Source organism: Saccopteryx leptura, chromosome 9, assembly GCF_036850995.1.
Source record: "Saccopteryx leptura isolate mSacLep1 chromosome 9, mSacLep1_pri_phased_curated, whole genome shotgun sequence".
Taxonomy (NCBI): domain Eukaryota; kingdom Metazoa; phylum Chordata; class Mammalia; order Chiroptera; family Emballonuridae; genus Saccopteryx; species Saccopteryx leptura.
In genome coordinates this window covers 39,729,878-39,749,295 of record NC_089511.1, presented here as the reverse complement: position 1 = coordinate 39,749,295, position 19,418 = coordinate 39,729,878, and the positions used below count along the sequence as shown (strand labels likewise).

The 19,418-nt window shown below is 45.9% G+C and overlaps 1 protein-coding gene across 7 annotated transcripts in view; it reads left to right on the top strand.

Annotated features, from left to right (window-relative positions):
* Positions 1–18,959, top strand: part of BANP (BTG3 associated nuclear protein) — a 164,772-nt gene extending 145,813 nt beyond the window's left edge. For 6 of the 7 annotated variants that reach the window (XM_066349226.1, XM_066349224.1, XM_066349221.1 and 3 more), the window contains one exon: positions 100–732. Coding sequence is in view for 6 of the 7 variants with exons in the window: in XM_066349224.1 (XP_066205321.1) it covers positions 100–171 (72 nt within the window). In the remaining variant the exon portion in view is untranslated. Of the gene's footprint in view, positions 1–99; positions 733–17,126 lie in introns of those variants that run through there. The other variant, XM_066349225.1, reaches the window with a different exon arrangement.
* The last annotated feature ends 459 nt before the right edge of the window (positions 18,960–19,418 follow it).

Below are 19,418 nucleotides of genomic sequence, written 5' to 3'. Positions count from 1 at the left end.
CTGTGCATAGAAACCACTGGTGTTTTGTGACTAGTGAGTGTCCTGGACTCAAGTTGGTGGGTACTTTTATAGAAAGGCCTCCTCTCTCCCCTCTTGCAGACGGCTGAGACCCTGCAGCCCACTCTGCAGCCCGAAATGCAGCTTGAACATGGAGCCATCCAGATCCAGTGATGCAGGACAGGCCATCTGACCACTACAGGATCCAAGCGGGAGCTGTCGCCGCTCTCAGCACCGGCTCCAGTCAGCCACCCAGTTCTCCTTGCGCCCTGACCCCACGGCTTTGCACGGAGGAGACTGCACACATTCTGTTCGAGTGCGTCCGAAGCCTCGTCCAGGGGAACGTGTCCCAGTAACTAAGCAGATGACAACAACCACCGCCTCTGCCAGAAGACCCCTTTCGTTTGAGTCACACTGTTGGTCTCTAAAGAAAGAGTGGGAAGCACAGTGTGGATTGCATTCAGTACACGCAGAAAATCAAGAACTACAATATTTTTCTCTGTTTAAACAGCTTTTTTTTTTTTTTTTAATTTGCTATGGTGTTTATAACAAAAAAGAAAATTGAAAAAAAATGGAGTAGCAGAAGCCTTTGCTGTGTGCTCTGTTCAGTGTAATGAAGATAGGTATTTGCAAAGACAACTAACAATTTTGATGGAAATATTGCTTACCTACTTTTCTAGGGGGAAATGCTCTCAACAGTGTAATTAAGCATTTCTAATAAAATAAAATGTATTTATGACCACAGCAGCTTTAATGTTATTTCCTTTTAAGAGAATGTTTACCAAGGTTGGCCTCACTCCTGGTGAGTGCTCAGGGGTCACCCAGGAAGCCCTTTCAGCTGTGCTGACGGGACTGTGGGGACCTGGCGAAGCAGCGTTGTGATGTTTCTGTCAGTTCCGTGTAACCACATGAGCCTGCTCAGGATTGCAGGTGCTCCCACCAGGAACCCACACTGTCGAATGACACAGACCTTTCCCAGCTCCAGAAAGGTACAGCTCCTGGGCTTCATAGAGAAAGTCACGCCCAGAGGTACCTGCCTCATCTAAAGTTAAAAAACGAAGGTGTAGAAAACAGTTCCAAGCACAAAGCATTAAACATACCCAGTGTGTGGGGCCTGCTCCTGTCACACCATTCTGGCAGTTACATTCGTGGCGTTTGTGAAATTCCCACAACAAACTAGTATTCACCGACTTAGACTATGACTACTCGCTCAGTGCTTTCTCTGGGAAACATTCAAAGTTGTCATTGTCGTCACTCCTCTTCCCATTGCACCCCACAGGGGCTACTAGGCGGGGTAGTTCTGAGGGGGAAGGTGGGGTTGGGAGCAGGTCCCTCTGGTGGGACAGCATGTCTCCATTCCCTGCCTCCACCCATCCTGTAAGCATGGGCAGCGTGAGGTGAGGGCTCAGGCCCTCCCTGGAGACAGTCACCTGAGAGAGGTCGTTCTCCAGGAGAGGGACTTGGGGAACAAGACCAGGCAGAATGCTGGAAGGAGAGGGTCTAATTAACACCTGTCTGGAATTCCAGGTGGAGGGAGTAGAGAGAACCAGGAGAAAGATAACATTTAAAGGATTTGGGCAGCAGAACAGATCCCAAGTAGAAATAAAAATAAATCCATGCATGGACACACACACAGAACATTAAGACAAAAATAATTCTGAAAGCAGCCAGAGAGAAAGGCCAGGCTCCCTACAGTGGAATGAAGGAGTGAACAGACCTCTGAGCAACTACTGGACATCAGATGCGAGAGTAGGACCAATGAAGCATTGAGGGCAAGGAATTCTCTACACAGACTTGGATCTGTAGCAAAACTGTTGTTGAGGAATGACAATGACGATCATCATTTGACCCAACAGTTCCATTCTTAGGTGTTCACTGAACAGAATTGAAACCCTATGTCCACATGTAAACTTACTTGTACATGAAGATTCCTAGCAGCAGTATTCACAATGACCAACCAATGGCAAGAAGCAGGTGTCCATCAAAGGATGAATGGATAAACCAGATGTGGTCCATCCATACCATGGAATATTACTGAGCCATGAAAGGAAGTAAAGCTCTGACACACAACATGGATGAACCTTAAAAACATCATCTGAGTGGAAGAAGCCAGATATAATAGACCATCTATTATATGATTCTATTCATATGAAATGTTCAGAATAGGCAAACCCACAGAAACAGAAAGCAGATTAGTGGTTGCCAGGGAGTGGGGGGAGGGAGAATTGGGGATATGGGGGATGAAAATGTTTTGGGATTAATGGTGATGTTGGCACCACTCTGTAAATTCACTATTAAAGTCATTGAATTGCACACTTCAACGAAATTGAATTTTAGAATGTATTATATCTCAAAGTTACTAATAATTGAACATTCAAAAAATCATTAATACACAAAAATGAAGTGTTACCTGCAGGTGATTCTTAAAAAAAGGAGTTGTGAGGAATTTTCTCCAAGAGGCGGCATATGGATTCTAGGAGGAGATTCTAAGAGCAAGGAGTGGTGAACCAGTAGAACAACAGCCAGTGCTCTGTACAGAACTTCCTCACAGTGAAGTTGTCAAAAACAGTAAAATATTGGAAAACATGACTGTGTCGCTTGGGATGGCCTGGAAAGTTAAAATTGTTTTAAAGCTCTCTTTTATTGCCCTGGAAAGAAAGAATCAAGATACAGTACTGGACAACTTAAAGACGTGACATTTAATACCTATGACAAATACTGTATTTAAGAAACAGTATATAAAAAGTCAGTAAAGAGTGGGGTATTTCAACTATGTGATTAAGGAACCCGACCTGACTCACATGTAGAACACAGCATCCAGCAGGCACGGGGCACGCATTCTTCCCGGGTGCTCCTTGGGACTTTATCAAAGTTGGCCACAGGCCAGCCATAAAGGTCAAATAAAAAAATCAAATGGGAAGTATTTTTAATTGACAATTAAATATGACAAGTTGACATACCAAAACTTGGGGAATCCTTCAATTATACTCCCAGATTGGGACTAATGGATCATATGGTAGCTCTATTTTAAATATCCAGACTGTTTTCCATGTGACTGGACCAATTTATAGTCCCACCAACAGTGCACAAGGGTTTCCTTAAGTCCACATCCCTGCCAGCTCTTATTATCTCTAGTCTTTTTGATAATAGCCGTTCTAGCAGGTGTAAGGTGCTAGCTCATTGTGCTTTAGATCTGCATTATCCCTGGTGAACAGTGATGTCAAGCCTTTTTTCAGGTACCTGTTGGCCATGTTTGCCTTCCTTGGAAGAGTGTTTATTCAGTTCTGCTCACTTTTTTTTTCTTTGTATTTTTCCGAAGTTAGAAGCGGGGAGGCAGTCAGACAGACTCCTGCCTGCGCCCAACCGGGATCCACTCGGCATGCCCACTAGGGGGTGATGCTCTGCCCATCTGGGGCATAGCTCTGTTTTGTCTGGAGCCATTCTAGCGCCTGAGGTGGAGGCCATGGAGCTATCCTCAGTGCCTGGGCCAACTTGACTCCAATGGAGCCTTGGCTGTGGGAGGGGAAGAGAGAGGAAGAGAGAGAGAGAGAGGGAGAGAGAGAGAGAGAGAGAGGAAGGAGAGGGGGAAGGGTAGAGAAGCAGATGGGTGCTTTTTTTTTTTTTTAATTTTTTTTTTTAATTCATTTTAGAAAGGAGAGAGAGAGAGGAGAGAGAGAAGGGGGGAGGAGCAGGAAGCATCAACTCCCATATGTGCCTTGACCAGGCAAGCCCAGGGTTTCGAACCGGTGACCTCAGCATTTCCAGGTCGACGCTTTATCCACTGCGCCACCACAGGTCGGGCGATGGGTGCTTCTTCTGTGTGCCCTGACTGGGAATTGAAGCTGAGACTTCCACACACCGGGCCAATGCTCTACTATTGAGCCAGTTGGCCAGGGCCTCTGCTCACTTTTTTATTTATTTATTTTTTTAATTTTTTTTTATTTTTCTGAAGCTGGAAACGGGGAGAGACAGTCAGACAGACTCCCGCATGCACCCGACCGGGATCCACCCGGCACGCCCACCAGGGGGCGATGCTCTGCCCCTCCAGGGCGTCGCTCTGTTGCAACCAGAGCCACTCTAGCTCCTGGGGCAGAGGCCAAGGAGCCATCCCCAGCGCCCGGGCCATCTTTGCTCCAATGGAGCCTCGCTGTGGGAGGGGAAGAGAGAGACAGAGGAAGGAGAGGGGGAGGGGTGGAGAAGCAGATGGGCGCTTCTCCTGTGTGCCCTGGCCGGGAATCGAACCCGGGACTTCTGCACGCCAGGCCGACGCTCTACCACTGAGCCAACCAACCAGGGCCTGCTCACTTTTTAATTGGATTTTTTTCTCCCTGTGGAGTTGTATGAGTTCCTTATTTATTTTGAATATTAACCTGTTATCAGTTGGGTGACTTGTAAATATTTCCTCCCATTCTGTATGTTGCATTTTCACTTTGTTGATTATTTCTTTGGCTTTATACAACCCTTTTATTTTCATATTGCCTCACTCGATTATTTTTGCTTTTGTTGCTTGTGCTTTAAATATAATATCAAAAAATTGTTGTTGAGACCAATGTCAAAGATTTTTCTTTTTGGATTTTATATACTGATTTTTAGAGGAGAGAGAGAGGGGAGAATCAGGAAGCATCAACTTGTCATAGTTGCTTCCTGTATGTGCCTTGACCAGACAAGCCCAGGGTTTCAAACCAGTGACCTCAGTGCTCCAGGTTGATGCTTTATGTACTGCGCCACCACAGGTCAGGCGATCTTTTTCTCTATTTTCTTTTAGGCGTTTCATTTTTCAGGTCTCATATTTAAGTCTTTAATCCATTTCAGGTTAGTATTTGTGAATGGTTTTAAGATAGGGGCCCAATTTTATTCTTTTGCATTTGAATACCCAGTTTTTCCAGCACCACATATTGAAGAGACTGTCCATTCCCCATTGAAAAATCTTAGTTCCTTTGTCAAATATTAGTTGATATATATGTGGGTTTATTTCTGGGCTCTTGGTTTTGTTTTATTTTTCTGTGTGTCTTTTTAATGCCTGTACCATACTATTTTGATTACTACAGCTTTGTAATATAGTTTGAAACTCAGAATTGTGAAGCCTCCAGCTTTGATCTTTTTTCTCAAGATTGTCTTGGCTATTCGGGGTCTTTTGTGGTTCCACTGAGAATTTTAGAATTGTTCTTGTTTTTGTTTTTAGCGAGAGAGAGACAGACAAACAGACAAGGACAGAGGAAGAAGAGAGAAGAGAAGCATCAGTTCTTTGTTGTGGCACCTTAGTTGTTCATTGATTGCTTTCTCCTATGTGCCTTGACTGGGGGGGGGGGGGTCTCCAGCTGAGCCAGTGACCCTTGCTCAAGCCAGTCACCTTAGGCTCAAGCGAGCGGCCTTGGGCTTCAAGCCAGTGACCTTTAGACTCAAGACAGTGACCATGGAGTCATGTCTATGATCCCACACTCAAGCTGGTGATCCTGCACTCAAGCTGGTGAGCCCACACTCAAGCTGGAAACCTCGGGGTTTTGAACCTGGATCTTCTGTGTCCCAGGCCAGTGCTCTATCCACTGTGCCACTGCCTGGTCATGCTGTTTTTTTCTATTTCTGTACAAAATGCCATTAGAATTTTGATAGACTTGCATTGAATTTATAGATGGTTTGAGGTAGTATGGACATTTTTAACAATATTCTTTCCATGAACATGAGTTATTTTTCCTTTTTTTTTTCAATTTTTTTTCATTGGCCCTGTCTGGTTGGCTCAGTGGTAGAATGTTGACCTGGCATGTGGATGTCCCAGGTTCAATTCCCAGTCAGGAAACATAGCACTCATGTGCTTCTCCACCCCTTGCCCTTCTTGCTTCTCTCTCTCTCTCTCTTTTTCTCTCTTCCCCTCCTGCAGCCATGGCTCTATTGGAGCACGTTGGCCCCGGGTGCTGAGGATGGCTCCATGGCCTCGGCCTCAGGCACTAAGAAGAGCTCAGTTGCTGAGCAATGGAGCAATGCCCCAAGAGGGCAGAGCATTGCCCCCTAACGGGCTTGCCGGGTGAATCCCGGTTGGGGCACATGTAGGAATCTGTTTCTGCCTCCCCTCTTCTCACTGAAAAAAATTTTTTTTTCTTTCATCAGTGTCTTATAATTTTCAGTGTACAAGTCTTTTACCTCCTTGGTTAAATTTGCTCCTGATTTTTTTATTTTTTATGTTATGGTAATATTTTTTTTCAGATGATTTGTTGTTAGTGTATAGAAATATGATTGATGTTTATATATTGGTTTTGTATTCAGCTGTACTGAATTTGTTCATTACTATTACAGTTTTTTGGGAGAGTCTTTAGGATTTTAGGATATAAGATCATATCACCTACAAACAAACAGTTTGACTTGTTCCTTTTTGATCTGGATGCCTTTACTTTTCCTTGCCTGATTGCTCTGACAAGGGTTTCCAGTATTATGTTAATAGAAGTGGCAAGAGTGGGCACTTGTCTTGTTCCCTTATCTTAGAGGAAAATCTTACACCCTTTCACTGTTGAGAGTGATGTTTGCTGTGGGCTTGGTATACATGGACTATATTATGTTGAGGTAGATTTCTTCTACATCCAATTTGTTGAGAGTTCTAATCATGAAAGATGTTGTATTTTGTTAAATGCTTATTCTACATCTGTTGAAATGATCATATATTTATTTTTTATTATTAATGTGTATCACATTTATTGATTTGCATATGTCAAATCATCTTTGCATCCTAGGGATAAATCCCACTTGATCATGGTGTATCATATTTTTTTTTTTTTTTTTGTATTTTTCTGAAGCTGGAAACGGGGAGAGATAGTCAGACAGACTCCCGCATGCACCCGACCGGGATCCACCCGGCACGCCCACCAGGGGCGATGCTCTGCCCACCAGGGGGCGATGCTCTGCCCCTCCGGGGGGTCGCTCTGCCGCGACCAGAGCCACTCTAGCGCCTGGGGCAGAGGCCAAGGAGCCATCCCCAGCGCCCAGGCCATCTTTGCTCCAATGGAGCCTTGGCTGCGGGAGGGGAAGAGAGAGACAGAGAGGAAGGAGGGGGGTGGGGGTGGAGAAGCAAATGGGCGCTTCTCTTTCTGTGCCCTGGCCGGGAATCGAACCCGGGTCCCCCGCACGCCAGGCCGACGCTCTACCGCTGAGCCAACCGGCCAGGGCCGGTGTATCATACTTTTAATGTGCGGTTGAATTCAGTTTACTAGTATTTTATTGAGAAATTTTGCATTTATGTTCATCAGGAGTATAGCTTTATAGTTTTCTTGTAGTGTTCTCGTCTGGCTTTGGTATCAAGGTAATGCTGGTCTTATAAAATGAGTTTTGGAGTATTCCCTCCTCTTTTATTTGTTGGAAGGGTTTGAGAAGGATTGGCCTTAATTTTTCTTTATATGTTTGGTATAATTCACCGGTGAAGCTGACTGGTCTTGGGCTTCTCTGTGTTGGGCAGTTTATGATTACTGTTTATCTCTTTACTCATTAATGGTTTCTTCAGATTTTCTATTCCTTCTTTGTTCAGTCTTGTTTCTAGGAATTTTCCATCCATTTCTCCTAGGTTACCTAGTTTGTTGGTGTATAATTGTTGGTATATGATAGTTGTCTCTTACAATCCTTTGTACTTCTATAGAATCAGTTGTAATGTCTTCTCTTATCTCTGATTATATTTATTTGTCTTCTCTCTTTTTTTCTTAGTCTTTTCTCTTTTTTTTTCAAGCTAAAGGTCTATCAGCTGAGTTTATCTTTTCAGAAACCAGCACTGTCAGTTCCATATACATTTACATGGTTATATTCTCTTGCTGAATTGACCTTTTTATCATGATATAATTACCTTTGTCTCTTATTAGTTTTTGACTTAAAGTTCATTTCTTATATAAGTATTGGTACCCTTTCTATCTCTTATTTTCCATTTCACTGAATATCTATCTATCTATCTATCTATCTATCTATCTATCTATCTATCTATCTATCTATCTATCTCCCTTCCTCCCTCTCTCTCTTCCTCCTTCCCTCCCTCCCTCCATTTCTTTCTTTCTTTTTGTTTTTTTAGGGAGAAAGAGAGAGAGACAGGAAAGGAGAGAGATGAGAAGCATCAACTCATAGTTGCAACATTTTAGTTGTTCATTGATTGCTTCTCATCTGTACCTTGACCCAGGGCCTCCAGCTGAGCCAGTGACCCCTTGCTCAAGCCAGCAGCCATGGGGTCATATTCATGATTCCACGTTCAAGCTGGTGAGACTGCGCTCAAGCCAGTTGAGCCCATGTTCAAGCTGATGACCTTGGGGTTTTGATCCTGAGACCTCAGTGTCCCAGGTGGATGCTCTATCCACTGTGCCATCACTGGTTAGGCTTATTGAATATTTTTTCCATTTCGTCCCTTGAGCCTACGTGTGTCCTTAGAGCTGAAATGAATCTCTTTGTAGAGAGCATAGAGTTGAGTCTTTTTAAAAATGAATTTGGGCACTTGATGCTTTTTTTTTTTTGGACATTTTAACCTTGATTTAAAGTAGTTATTGATAGATAGTGACTTAATGTCATATCATTGCTTTTGACTATTTTATTGTTTCTCTTACTCTCTTGCTGTCTTCCTCTGTGCATTAATGATTTTCTGTAGTGGTATGTTTTGACTTTCTTCTCTTTATCTTTTCTGTATCTTCTGTAGGTGTTTGCTCAGTGGTTACCATGAGGCTTACATGAAATATCTCATAAATACAACAGTGTTTTCAAAGCTGATAACCAGGCCCTGGCCGGTTGGCTCAGCGGTAGAGCGTCGGCCTGGCGTGCGGGGGACCCGGGTTCGATTCCTGGCCAGGGCACATAGGAGAAGCGCCCATTTGCTTTTCCACCCCCCCCCTTCCTCTCTGTCTCTCTCTTCCCCTCCCGCAGCCAAGGCTCCATTGGAGCAAAGATGGCCCGGGCGCTGGGGATGGCTCCTTGGCCTCTGCCCCAGGCGCTAGGGTGGCTCTGGTCGCGGCAGAGCGACGCCCCGGAGGGGCAGAGCATCGCCCCCTGGTGGGCAGAGCGTCGCCCCCTGGTGGGCGTGCCGGGTGGATCCCGGTCAGGCGCATGCAGGAGTCTGTCTGACTGTCTCTTCCCGTTTCCAGCTTCAGAAAAATACAAAAAAAAAAAAAAAAAAAAAAAAAAAAAAAAAAAGCTGATAACCACTTTGATCTTGTATAAAAACCCTATACTTTTATTCCCCCAATTTCATGTTTTTGATGTCACAGTTTACATCATTTTATGTTATATCCATTAAGAAATTATTGTAACTGTAGTTATTTTTAATGATTTTTGTCCTTTAATTTTTTTATATTAGAATTAAGTGATTAATATACTGTTGTATTAGAGTATTCTGAATTTGACTATATACTTCTGTTTCCCAGTGTAAATTTTTTATTTTCATCTGTTTTCATGTTACTAATTAGTGTCCTTTCATTTCAGATTAAAGAACTCCTTTAGCGTTTCTTATAAGGCAGGTCTGGTGGTGATGAACTCCCTCAGCTCTTACTTGTTTAGAGAAGTCTTTATCTCTCCGTGTCATTTCTGAGGGACAGCTTTGCCAGGCATTCTTTTGGCAGCTTTTTTTCTTTTAGCACTTTGAATACATCATCCCCCTCTCTGCTGGCCTCCATAGTTTCTGCTCAGAAATCTACTTATAGTTCCCTTGTATGTGGCCATTTATTTTTTTCTCTTGCTCCTTTTAAAACTCTATGTGATTTTAAACAGTTTTATTATAATGGGTCTTGCTGAAAATCGCTTGGGGTTGAAATTTGGTGGGGTGGGCAGAATCTATGAGCTTCGTGAAGTTGGATATCTAAATCTCTACCAAGATATGAGAAGTTCTCAGCCATTAGTTTTCAAAATAAGCTCTCTGTCCCCCTCTCCCTCTCTTCTCCTGGGACTCCAGTAATGTGTAGGTGTTTTTTCTTCTAATGATATCCCATAATTCATGTCAGCTTTCATGACTTTTTTCCTTCTTGCTCCTCTGACTAGATGATTCTAGTGGAAGTGGCATGTGGAAGTCCCGGGTTCAATTCCCTGCCAGGGCACACAGGAGAAGTGCCCATCTGCTTCTCCACCCTTCCCCTTCTCCTTTCTCTCTCTCTCTCTCTCTTCTCCGCCCTTCCCCCTCTCCTTTCTCTCTAACTCTCTCTTCCCCTCTCATAGCCAAGGCTCCATTGGAGCAAATTTGGCCCAGGCAATGAGGATGGCTCCATGGCCTCCACCTCAGGTGCTAGAATGGCTCCAGTTGCAACAGAGCAACGCCCCAGAGAGGCCACTATGGGATAAATGGCCTGTCTTCTAGTTCACTAATTTTGCTTGATCCAGTCTGCTATTGAGGTTTTCTATTGGATTCTTTATTTCAGACATCATATTTAACTCTAGGATTTCTGATTTTTAAAAAAATGCATGTTTTCTGTTTCTTTGTTGAACTTATCGTTCTATTCATGCATTGTTTTCTTAATTTTGTTTAGTTATCTCTCTGTGTCTCTTTTAGTTCACAAAATTCCTATAAAAGGATTATTCTGAATTCTTTTCAGACATTTCATAGATCTGCATTGCTTAGGGTCACTCATTTGAGTTTTATTAGCTTCCTTTTGTGTTGTCATGTTTCCTTGATTATTCATGATTCTTGTGGCCTTGTGTTAGTGTCTGCACATTTGAAGAGGTAGGCATCTTTTCCAGTCTTCACAGACTGGCTGTGGCAGGGAAAGTCTTATACCAGTCACCCATCTAGGAACCTGGGTGGAGTTCTCGGGCAGTCAGCCCGTTGCCTGGGTCAGCAGGTGAGGAGGCCTGGTGCTTCAGCACATAGGGTTGTGCCTGGAACCTGGGTTCTCTGGGACAAGTCTGGCTCCTATGGGCTGGCCCTGGAGTCCATGATAAAGTTGGGCACTTTGCATCATTCTCCCTCCCCTTTGTGGAGGGTGTCTCTCTCTGTGCTGGGCTGCTTGGCCTTGGGGGAGAGGGTGACAGGGGTAACAGAAAACTGCATTTTCTATCCTTTTCAATGTGTCTTTTTTCTTTTTTCTGAAGTGAGAAGCAGGGAGGCAGAGAGACAGACTCCCGCATGCCCCTGACCAGGATCCACCCGGCATGCCCACCAGGTGGTGATGTTTGGCCCCTCTGGGGCATTGCTCTGTTGCAACTGGAGCCATTCTAGCACCTGAGGTAGAGGCCATGGAGCCATCCTCAGTGCCCAGGCCAAATTTGCTCCAATGGAGCCTTGGCTGTGAGAGGGGAAGAGAAAGATAGAGAGAAAAGAGAAGGGGAAGGGTGGAGAAGCAGATGGGCACTTCTCCTGTGTGCCCTGGCAGGGAATTGAACCCAGGACTTCCACATACCTGGTCGACGCTCTACTACTGAGCTAACCAGCCAGTGTCTTTTTAATTTAATTTATTTAGAGCAGCAGTTCTCAACCTGTGGGTCGCGACCCCACATTTTAAAATAAAATATGTATTTTCCGATGGCTTTAGGCGACCCTTGTGTTTTGGTCGTTTGACCCCCGCCGGGGTCGCGACCAATAGGTTGAGAACTGCTGATTCAGAGAGAGAGAGAGATAGGAAGAGGAAGAGATGAGAAGCATCAACTTGTAGTTGTGTTGCTTTTGTTGTTCATTGATTACCTGTCATACGTGCCTAGACTAGGGGCTCCAGTCAAACCAGTGACCCCTTGCTCAAGCCAGTGACCTTTGGGCTCAAGCCAACAACCATAGGATCATGTCAATGATCCCACACTCAAGCCAGCAAAACCCACGCTCAAACTGGTGAGCTGTACTCAAACTGGCAACCTTCAGGGTTTCAAACCTGGGACCTCAGCATCCCAGGTTGATACTCTATCCACTGAGCCACTACCAGTCAGGCAAATGTGTCTTTTCTTATCTGGGCTTAACCCAGGTGCTGTAATCCCTCACATGGAGTCCTTAGCCCTTGTGAAGGCATTTTCATGCATGGAGAGTTGTTCAAATTAATGTTTCTGGGAAGGAACAAGTGCCAGAAACTCGTATACCACCATTTTACTGAGGTCACTCTTTATTGTGCCTATCTTAATCTATAACTTAAAATATTGTCACAAGGAAAACTAAAGACTCAGATGAACCCACTGGTAAATGTTTAAAATGTTGAAGAAAGATGAGCAATCTGTTAACAAACTTTTGTATAGAACAACAGCAGCCAAAAAGGCTTGTGTCCTGTCTTGTTTCATAAAACAGCATTACCTTGACATCAAAACCTTAGAAGGATGTTACAAAGAAAAGAGAGAAAGTTACAGGCCAGTGTTTCTCTTGAAAATCCTAAAAAATCCTAAGCAAAGTATGAACAAGCTGGTTTCAGTGTTATTGAGTGATAACATATCATGGCCAAGTTGGGTTTGCTTCAGGAATGCAAGTTTTGTATGATATTCAAAAAAAATTCATCAATGTAATTCACCAGATCAACAGAGAAATAAATCATATGATCATTTCAAGAAATGCAATAACATCATTTGTACAACTCAACAGTCATTTATGATTAAGAGAACTTTTAGCAAACTAGGAATGGAGAGGAACTTTCCTCATCTAATCAAACTTGCAACCCGTGACAAACATCCTACATAATTGTGGAATATCTAAAGCTCTGTCCCTAAGGTGGGACTGAGACGAGGACAACCGCCCAGTGTGACATGTTTGACACTGTACCACAGAACCTAGCCAGGAAAGAAGGTTGAAAGGGATAAGGTTTGAAAAGCCAAAAAAGAAACTCATTATCTGCAGATGATTTGGTTACACATAAAAGCCAAAGATCCAGAAGCAAAATACTAAAAGCAATGAGTGAAACTTGCAAGATGGATGGGTTCATGCTCAACATACGAAAATCAATTGTATTTCTAAGTATGAAGAAAAAAACAGTGATGTTCAGTTATAAAGGTTATTTATTATACCCTTTCATACTCTCAACTTTGTAAAAATAATCTAACAAAAGATGCCTGAGACAGAAAGCTGTAAAAATATTGAAGGAAAATGAAGAAAATATAAGAAGTGGAGGTATCGGGCATGTTTGTGGGCTGCAGACCTCAATATTGTAGAGAGGTAAGTTCTTCCCTAAACGCTGGGTCAGTGCAGCTCCAACTGAAGTCCAAGTACAGAGTTTGCAGAAATTGCCACACTTGTTCTATATGCAAAGGGCCAAGAATAGTGAAGACAGTGTTGAAGACTTTGAATGCCTTGGGAGGACCAATGTGTTCCCAGAAGGCAAGGCAGTGTTAGTGTGAGAATGGACAGAGGGCAATGGGCAGAATAAGGAGTCTGGAAACAGTCCCATTCATGCAGCTTTTCTTGGTGGGGGGTACAAGAGACACTACTGCTCAATGAGGAAGGACACTGTTGTTAGTAAGTGGTTCTGGGTCAAAGGAAACAATTATCCCCATCTCACAACTTGTGCAAAATTCAGTTATGGAGCAAAATGTGAAAAGGAACACAATAATACTGCTAGGAGAGGCCCTGGCCGGTTGGCTCAGTGTTAGAGCGTCGGCCTGGCGTGCAGAGGTCCCGGGTTCAATTCCTGGCCAGGGCACACAGGAGAAGCACCCATCTGCTTCTCCACCCCTCCCCCTCTCCTTCCTCTCTGTCTCTCTCTTCTCCTCCCACAGCCGAGGCTCCATTGGAGCAAGGATGGCCCGGGCGCTGGGGATGGCTCCTTGGCCTCTGCCCCAGGCGCTAGAGTGGCTCTGGTCACGACAGAGCGATGCCCCGGAGGGGCAGAGCATCGCCCCCTGGTGGGCAGAGCGTCGCCCCCTGGTGGGCGTGCCGGGTGGATCCCGGTCGGGCGCATGCGGGAGTCTGTCTGACTGTCTCTCCCCATTTCCAGCTTCAGAAAAATACAAAAAAAAAAAAAAAAAAGATAAGAGATATGAAGATCTCTTCATGACCTTGGAATTAGTAAAGGTTATTTAAACTGAATGCAAAAGTACTGACTGAGTTGGCGTTCATTCTAAAAAGACTGATGAGTTGGCATTCATTCCAATTGAGAACGTTGGTTCATCAGAGACAGCACTGACAGAGGACAATCGAGCCATAGAGCAGGATAGATATTTACTATCCTCTTGGCCAGTCAAGGACTTATTTCTATGGTACATAAGGTAATAAGGCTTTTTATTACCTATAAGGTGATACAGACAGACAACTCCACGTGCAGTGGACCAAGCACAGTGACATTACCAGGAAGCCAGCAGAAGGAGGAATGGAGATGGAGGAGGAGGGAAGGCTATCCTGATCATTTCAGAAACAAGGGTTATAACTCTCATTCATTCATTACAGACTCATCATTATTTAATGATTAATGAATTTTAGTCTCCTACAGCTCCAAAAAAAAAAAAAAAAAAAGGCAAAGACATGAACAGACACGTAACAAGAAAAGATGTCCAAATAGTCAATACATATCTGAAAAGGTGCTCAACCTCACTGGTCAAATAAAAAACCACCATGAGACACTTTCAGAATCGCTGAGATTTCAAAGATTAATGATATTGAGGGAGGTGAACCATGGAGCCTCCTATGCGGTATGAGCAGGGTGGGAACTGATAAAACCACAGTGGTAAATGGTGCACACCGACTCTCCACAGCCTCTCCGGACTCTGTCCAACAGCACGTGGGCATGTGTGCTTCAGAGGATACGTGCCAGGATGCCCCAGCAGCCTGTTTGGGGCCCCAAAGGGAAATCCTCAATGCCTATCACCAGCAGCCTGGGCAGCTCTTCATAGCTGACTTGTTCCACAGGGTATGAAACAGCCATGGAAATGGATGGATTGCCTCTCCCACAGTCACACCGATGAGTTGCACACACATAGTTTGGAAATAGAGAGGACACCATTAGATCCCATTTATGCTGTTTCAAAACCAGGCCAAGTAACGACTGGTGTTCGGAACCCTCCAGGGAGGAAGAGGGTGTGGTGATGGGGGGAGCCTGATGTCCTATGTTTCTATAGTGCACTCACTTTGTGAGAAGGAATGCTATGGTTGCACACTTATCTCTATCATTCTCCAATTTAAACTTTTTTTCCCCCTTCTTTTCCAAGTGAGAGGAGGGGAGATAGACAAGACTCCCACATGCACTCTGAACGGGATCCACCTGGAAACCTGTATCTGGGGCTGACGCTCTGCCCATCTTGGGCCATGCTCACAACTGAGCTATTTTTAGCACCTGAGGCGGAGCCTCCACAGAGCCATCCTCAGCACCGGGGGCTCATGCGCTCAAACAAATTCAATTGAGCCACAGCTGCAGGAGGGAAAGAGAGAGAGAGAAGGGGGAGGAGTGGAGTGGAGAAGCAGATAGTCACTTCTATGTGCCTTGACCAAGAATTGAACCTGGGCTGTCCACACACCGGGCCAATGTTCTCCCACTGAGCCAAACTGCCGGGGCCAATTTAAACTTTTTTTTGTTTTTTAATAAAACATACACACAAAGGAGAAAAGTTGGCACCAGTAGACACGCACTAAAAAACTTTTTTCTTTCTTTCTTTTTTTTTTTTTTTTTTGCATTTTTCTGAAGCTGGAAACGGGGAGAGACAGTCAGACAGACTCCCGCACGTGCCTGACCGGGATCTACCCAGCACGCCCACCAGGGGGCAACGCTCTGCCCACCAGGGGGCGATGCTCTGCCCCTCCGGGGCATCGCTCTGTCGCGACCAGAGCCACTCTAGCGCCTGGGGCAGAGGCCAAGGAGCCATCCCCAGCGCCCGGGCCATCCTTGCTCCAATGGAGCCTCGGCTGTGGGAGGGGAAGAGAGAGACAGAGAGGAAGGAGAGGGGGAGGGGTGGAGAAGCAGATGGGCGCCTCTCCTGTGTGCCCTGGCCGGGAATCGAACCCATAAAAAACTTTTTAAGACTACTTTTGTCAAAGGGAAAGTGATCCCAGGTGGAAGAAGTGAGGGGCAAGGCAGAAAGGAAAGCAGAGAAAGGGAGAGGTGTGACCAGTCTACAGCACTGACAGCACAAAGACACCGTCTTACAGGGCTTTGAGTAGGGTTAGCACATGATGAAGGGAGTGACAGCACGCCTCTCAGGTAAAGGTAGAGTGTCTGTGCAAGGTGTTGCAGCCTCCTCTGGGCAGAATAATTAATAGTTTCTCAAGTCAGTCATCACGGGACCAATGATCTGACCATTGCATCAGCCTCAGGGCACCCAGCAGAGCAGGAGCTAAGCAATCCCCACTGCGCCCAGTCTGGTGTCTCTGATTCTGTATTGCTTTTCTTTAAAAAGACCCCCCTAAATTACATAAGTTGTAGTCCCCACAAAACCTGGATTTGTCCTCCATCTAGGCACCAACACCCTGGTTTCTCAGAAAGTTGGTGGCAACTGGACAGTGGAAGGCCCCAAAGAGGAGGAGCGCCAGTGTGAGTGGAAGGTGGGCGAGGTCTGATATTCAGCTTGGTTCCTGCGTGCTGTCCCTCTGACCCTGCAGCTCACAGCGACGCCTCCCACTGCCTGATCCCTGAGCTGACCTGAACCCCTGCAGTGTATGGTGAGGGGAGGGGTTAGCTCAGGTCAGGAGAGGCAGCGGAGAAATGAGTGGAGGTAAGATGTGGAATGACCAGCTTCCACACCCAGGGACACAAGGACGAGACAGCAGCTCCATGCAAAGGTGAGGAAGGGTCCTGCAGGGAGCGCCCACAGTGTGCCGGAAGAGCAGCATAGGGTGAGGCCTGGCTGTGATCTCCACAGCCCAGCACTCGGGCATGTGTCCCCACAAACAGTGTGCTGTCAGAATCAGAAAGCAACACAGTCCATCCGAGCCCTGCCCCAGTCTGGCTGGAGGGCAGAGGGTCCATCTGTGCTTGGCATCGGGTTGTCAGCCGCCCGCCCGTCTCCTTCAGTCTGCAAGTTTCTCATCTGTCCTGATGTTCTCCGTCTTGGCACTTGGCTGGTTTCATAGGATGTCTGGTGTCTCCTGTGTCCCGTTACTGGCTGTGTGAATATTGATTGCTTAATTAATATGGTGTCTGCCAGGTCCTTCCCTGCAAAGTTACTCTTTCCCTCTTTATCTATAAATAAGTGTTTTGTAGAAAAGTACTTGAAAACTATGTTAACATCTCATAATTCCTCAAACTTTCACTCATCTGTCTATATGTCTGAGCATGAATTAATGAATTACAACAATTTTTTCCCAACAGGATGTAATCTGTTGCTCTCAGTCCGCCCCATCAAGCTGGCTCCTGACGCACTGACGGTGCCCAGGCTCCCAAATGGCTTCTTGGACATCTGATGTGTCAAGATATTCCAGGAGCATCTGGTATTTTTCCTGCCCAGACCGGACTGGGCCATCTCTCCAAGGAGTCCTGGTCACTTTAAGAGGAAGATGGTGTTTATAAACCAAGATCTGGGTGCTGGAGGTGCTCTTGCCCCTGGGGTGTCCCAGATCCAGCCCCCCCAGTGAGTAGAACTGGGCACTATGTGTGTGAGTGCATGTGTGTACAGGTATATGTGTGTATGTGAGTCAACACGCACACAAATATATATTTGCACAAATGCACTCATTCGCTCAAACACTTTTATCCAGATTCATCTGCCAGTGAGTGTCCCCAGTTAGCCAGTTGCTGGCTCCCTTCCATTGTCAAAAATGGTCTGTGTTGTCACCACATTGCTGTACAGAATTCTTCACTTGGTCTGGACCAGGGTTCTGTGGCTCTGAAGAAGCATCTCCCTTGGGCCTGTGATGTGATGGAGGAAGCACCCGGGGCTCTCCAGGAAACTTTGACGAGTGCAGAACTCAATTTGCCATCGAGGTCCTCTCAACGGACCTCTGACCTCAGCTGTGTTCTTCATGAGAGCAAAAAGTTGCAAAGCCCTTCGTGTCCACCGATGAGAGAATTGATTTCGTGAACTGTGGTTTTGGTATCTGCCAAAGAATTCTTGACTCCTGATTGAAGGTTGAGGTCAGAGGTCGGCCGTGGTCGTTTTCCAGGCTGAAATCCATGGAGGTGAGAGGAGAGAATGTTTTGGTGAAACAGCTTGGACTTGGCTTCAGGGCAGCACAGGGGAGGAGAGAGCACTTTGATGGGTGTCCAAGGGGGGCTGGGACTCCTTGTTTGCTGGGGTCACAATGGAGCCCCCCCAGCGCTCACTCCAGAAGACATGGCCACACCCTCGCGTGTGGACCCGCTGTGCCTTCTGCTCACCGGACTTGCCACAGAGAGAGCAGGGGCAGAGAGATGCAGGTACAAACCGGATCACCCGGTAAGTCAGTGCTCACCAGCCCTTTCTGCCCTCTGCTGCTGGAGGTGTGCCCTATCTCCGCCACCTGGATGGGGTTCAGCAGAAGGAAAATCACACCTGACTGTGGCCAGTTTCTTCTATCGAGGTGCCTGTGCAGAGCCGAGCCTGCCTCCTGCTTTGAGGAGCTTTGCCCTCCTTTCTCCTCTGGCTCAGCTGCAGAGTTGGCCTGACCGGAGCCAGAATCACCGAGGGAAAGGCTTCCAGGAGGGTCAGAGAGGGACACTATTACACCCCCAAACTCGGGACCTTTCTCCCCATCCCACAGGACCAGATGGGGCCCGCGGGTCGAGCTGAAAGGATGTGGGCAATCTCTGTGGGACAGGAGGGGCAGGACTATGCCATGGCCCCAGGGTCCTCTGCCCCCAGACAACTTGCCTTGAAAGTTAAGGAGCCCTCAGGCCACTGGAATAACGGAACAGGGGAAGGAACATTGGCCCGTGAAACGAGGTGCTCAGGATTCAGGAAGAGGGTTCTGACATGGTGCCAAGGCCACTCAGGACTGGCCATCACCCTTCACTCCAGCCTCAGGGAAGTGACACGGATTCCCCCAAAACCCCTGCCCTGAGGGCCCAGCCCAGCATGTCAGACCTCTCAGCCCACCAAAGCCCTTTTGCAGCTGAGACTTCTTGGAATTCCCTAGCTGACTTCTGCCCCATTGACTGCTGTTTCTCTTTGTGGTCAAAGGGCCCTTATTAGTCCACAGTTGTGATGGTAGACAAGAAAACAGTGAATTGCACACTTCATATTGGTGAAATGTATGGTATGTGAATTCTATCACAATAAAGCCATAATTTTTAAAGGACTTTATTCTAATTATAATAAAGTAATTAATGAAAACAGCGTAACTCTTGGTACTTTTCTCTGCTTCTTGTCGCGTCTTTGCTCTTCCAACAAAAGGATGTAGAAGGGAGGCCAGGCATCACCTTCATCCCTAACTTTCTGCTGAGGGAGTTATGTGACGTCGTAGGCCTACAGCCCTTTCTAGAGGAGGTGCTCCTGGTTATATTTCAGCAGCACTGTCACTGCACTAATACGGAGAGTAGAGCCCACACCTAATAGTGCACTGAGTGATGGAGCTAACGAGATTTGCAAGGAGAATGTTGACTGTGGCCTCTTTGAGCTACTTATACTGAAATGAGAGAGGGACAAGATGAGCTAAAAGATGGACACATACTGTGTTTGAAAATCGC